This window comes from Kryptolebias marmoratus, linkage group LG3 (genome assembly GCF_001649575.2).
Source record: "Kryptolebias marmoratus isolate JLee-2015 linkage group LG3, ASM164957v2, whole genome shotgun sequence".
NCBI classification, from domain to species: Eukaryota; Metazoa; Chordata; class Actinopteri; order Cyprinodontiformes; family Rivulidae; genus Kryptolebias; species Kryptolebias marmoratus.
The window spans coordinates 6870329-6871330 of record NC_051432.1 but is presented as its reverse complement, the minus strand read 5'-3'; the positions used below and the strand labels follow the sequence as shown (position 1 = coordinate 6871330).

The following is a 1002-nucleotide window of genomic DNA, read 5'->3' as shown; positions in this document are numbered from 1 at the left end:
CATAGAGACAAACGAGACCCTATACCAGGTCCTTTATTAATGATTAAAGACCCAGCATTCCTTGAAGGAATGCATATTGCCCTCCAGCTTTGATGCTAGGCTTTTAAACTAAGATCCTCTACACACACACACACGCAGAAAAAAAAAAATATTATTGCTCTTTGGCCTTCAGCGGCAGGCAGTAAAAACAATCACGACAGCCTGTAAGACTGGTGACTCCTGACTGGGCAATGAAAACACCCTGCGGGATTAACCTGGTCTGGAGCACAGACTAAATCCCCATGGCAACTTATGTCTTATAGATTTAGGTTTTTTTTTTTTTTTTTCAAAAGTGTAGATTTGACCAAAAAAAAAAAAATAAATCCATTGCATAATACCTTATCTAGGTTTTGTGAAATAAACCCTGGATGAGTCAACTCTAAAGTGTTTGCTTTGTGCTTCAACAGTGGGAAACATTAGTCAAATGTTGTTTTCTAGGGTTAATTAAGTCTTACACCCTTTGGTAATTATTAGGATTTTCATCAAAATGCCACCATGTTGTTTTATACACTCAAACTAAAAAGGTACACAACACATGACTCAGCTTTAAATGAGGATTTTGGTGCATGGCTGTGCTGAATAGTAAAACATTTTTTTACTCACTGACGCAGTCTGCCACTTTGTTGTGGGACAAGATGCTGATCAGCTCCGACTTCTCAACAGTCACAACCAAGGTAAGAGTGTTTTTTTTTACCGTAATTAAATAAAATATAAAGAACGAAAACAAAGAAAACTTATTTGCATGTTAATTGGCCCGTGTGTTTTAAATGAAGCAAAGCTGTGGAGTCCCATGAAAGGAATATTTGTGTTATTATTATTATTTAAATTAAAACCAGTCAGGCGTCAAATACCACCAGAGCAGAAACAATTAGTCATCCAGTTCAGTTTTATTCACACTTCCACGATCATAATGATCACAAACTACATGAACAGTGGTCACTGAGACCCCCCCCCCCCCCCCCC

General features: G+C 37.8%; 1 protein-coding gene across 1 annotated transcript in view; it reads right to left on the bottom strand.

Annotated features, from left to right (window-relative positions):
- Positions 1-634: 634 nt before the first annotated feature.
- Positions 635-1002, bottom strand: part of LOC108241522 (OCIA domain-containing protein 1) — a 6286-nt gene continuing 5918 nt past the window's right edge. The window contains exon 8 of the mRNA XM_017425716.3: positions 635-691. Within this exon, the coding sequence (XP_017281205.1) occupies positions 635-691 (57 nt within the window). The remainder of the gene's footprint in view (positions 692-1002) is intronic.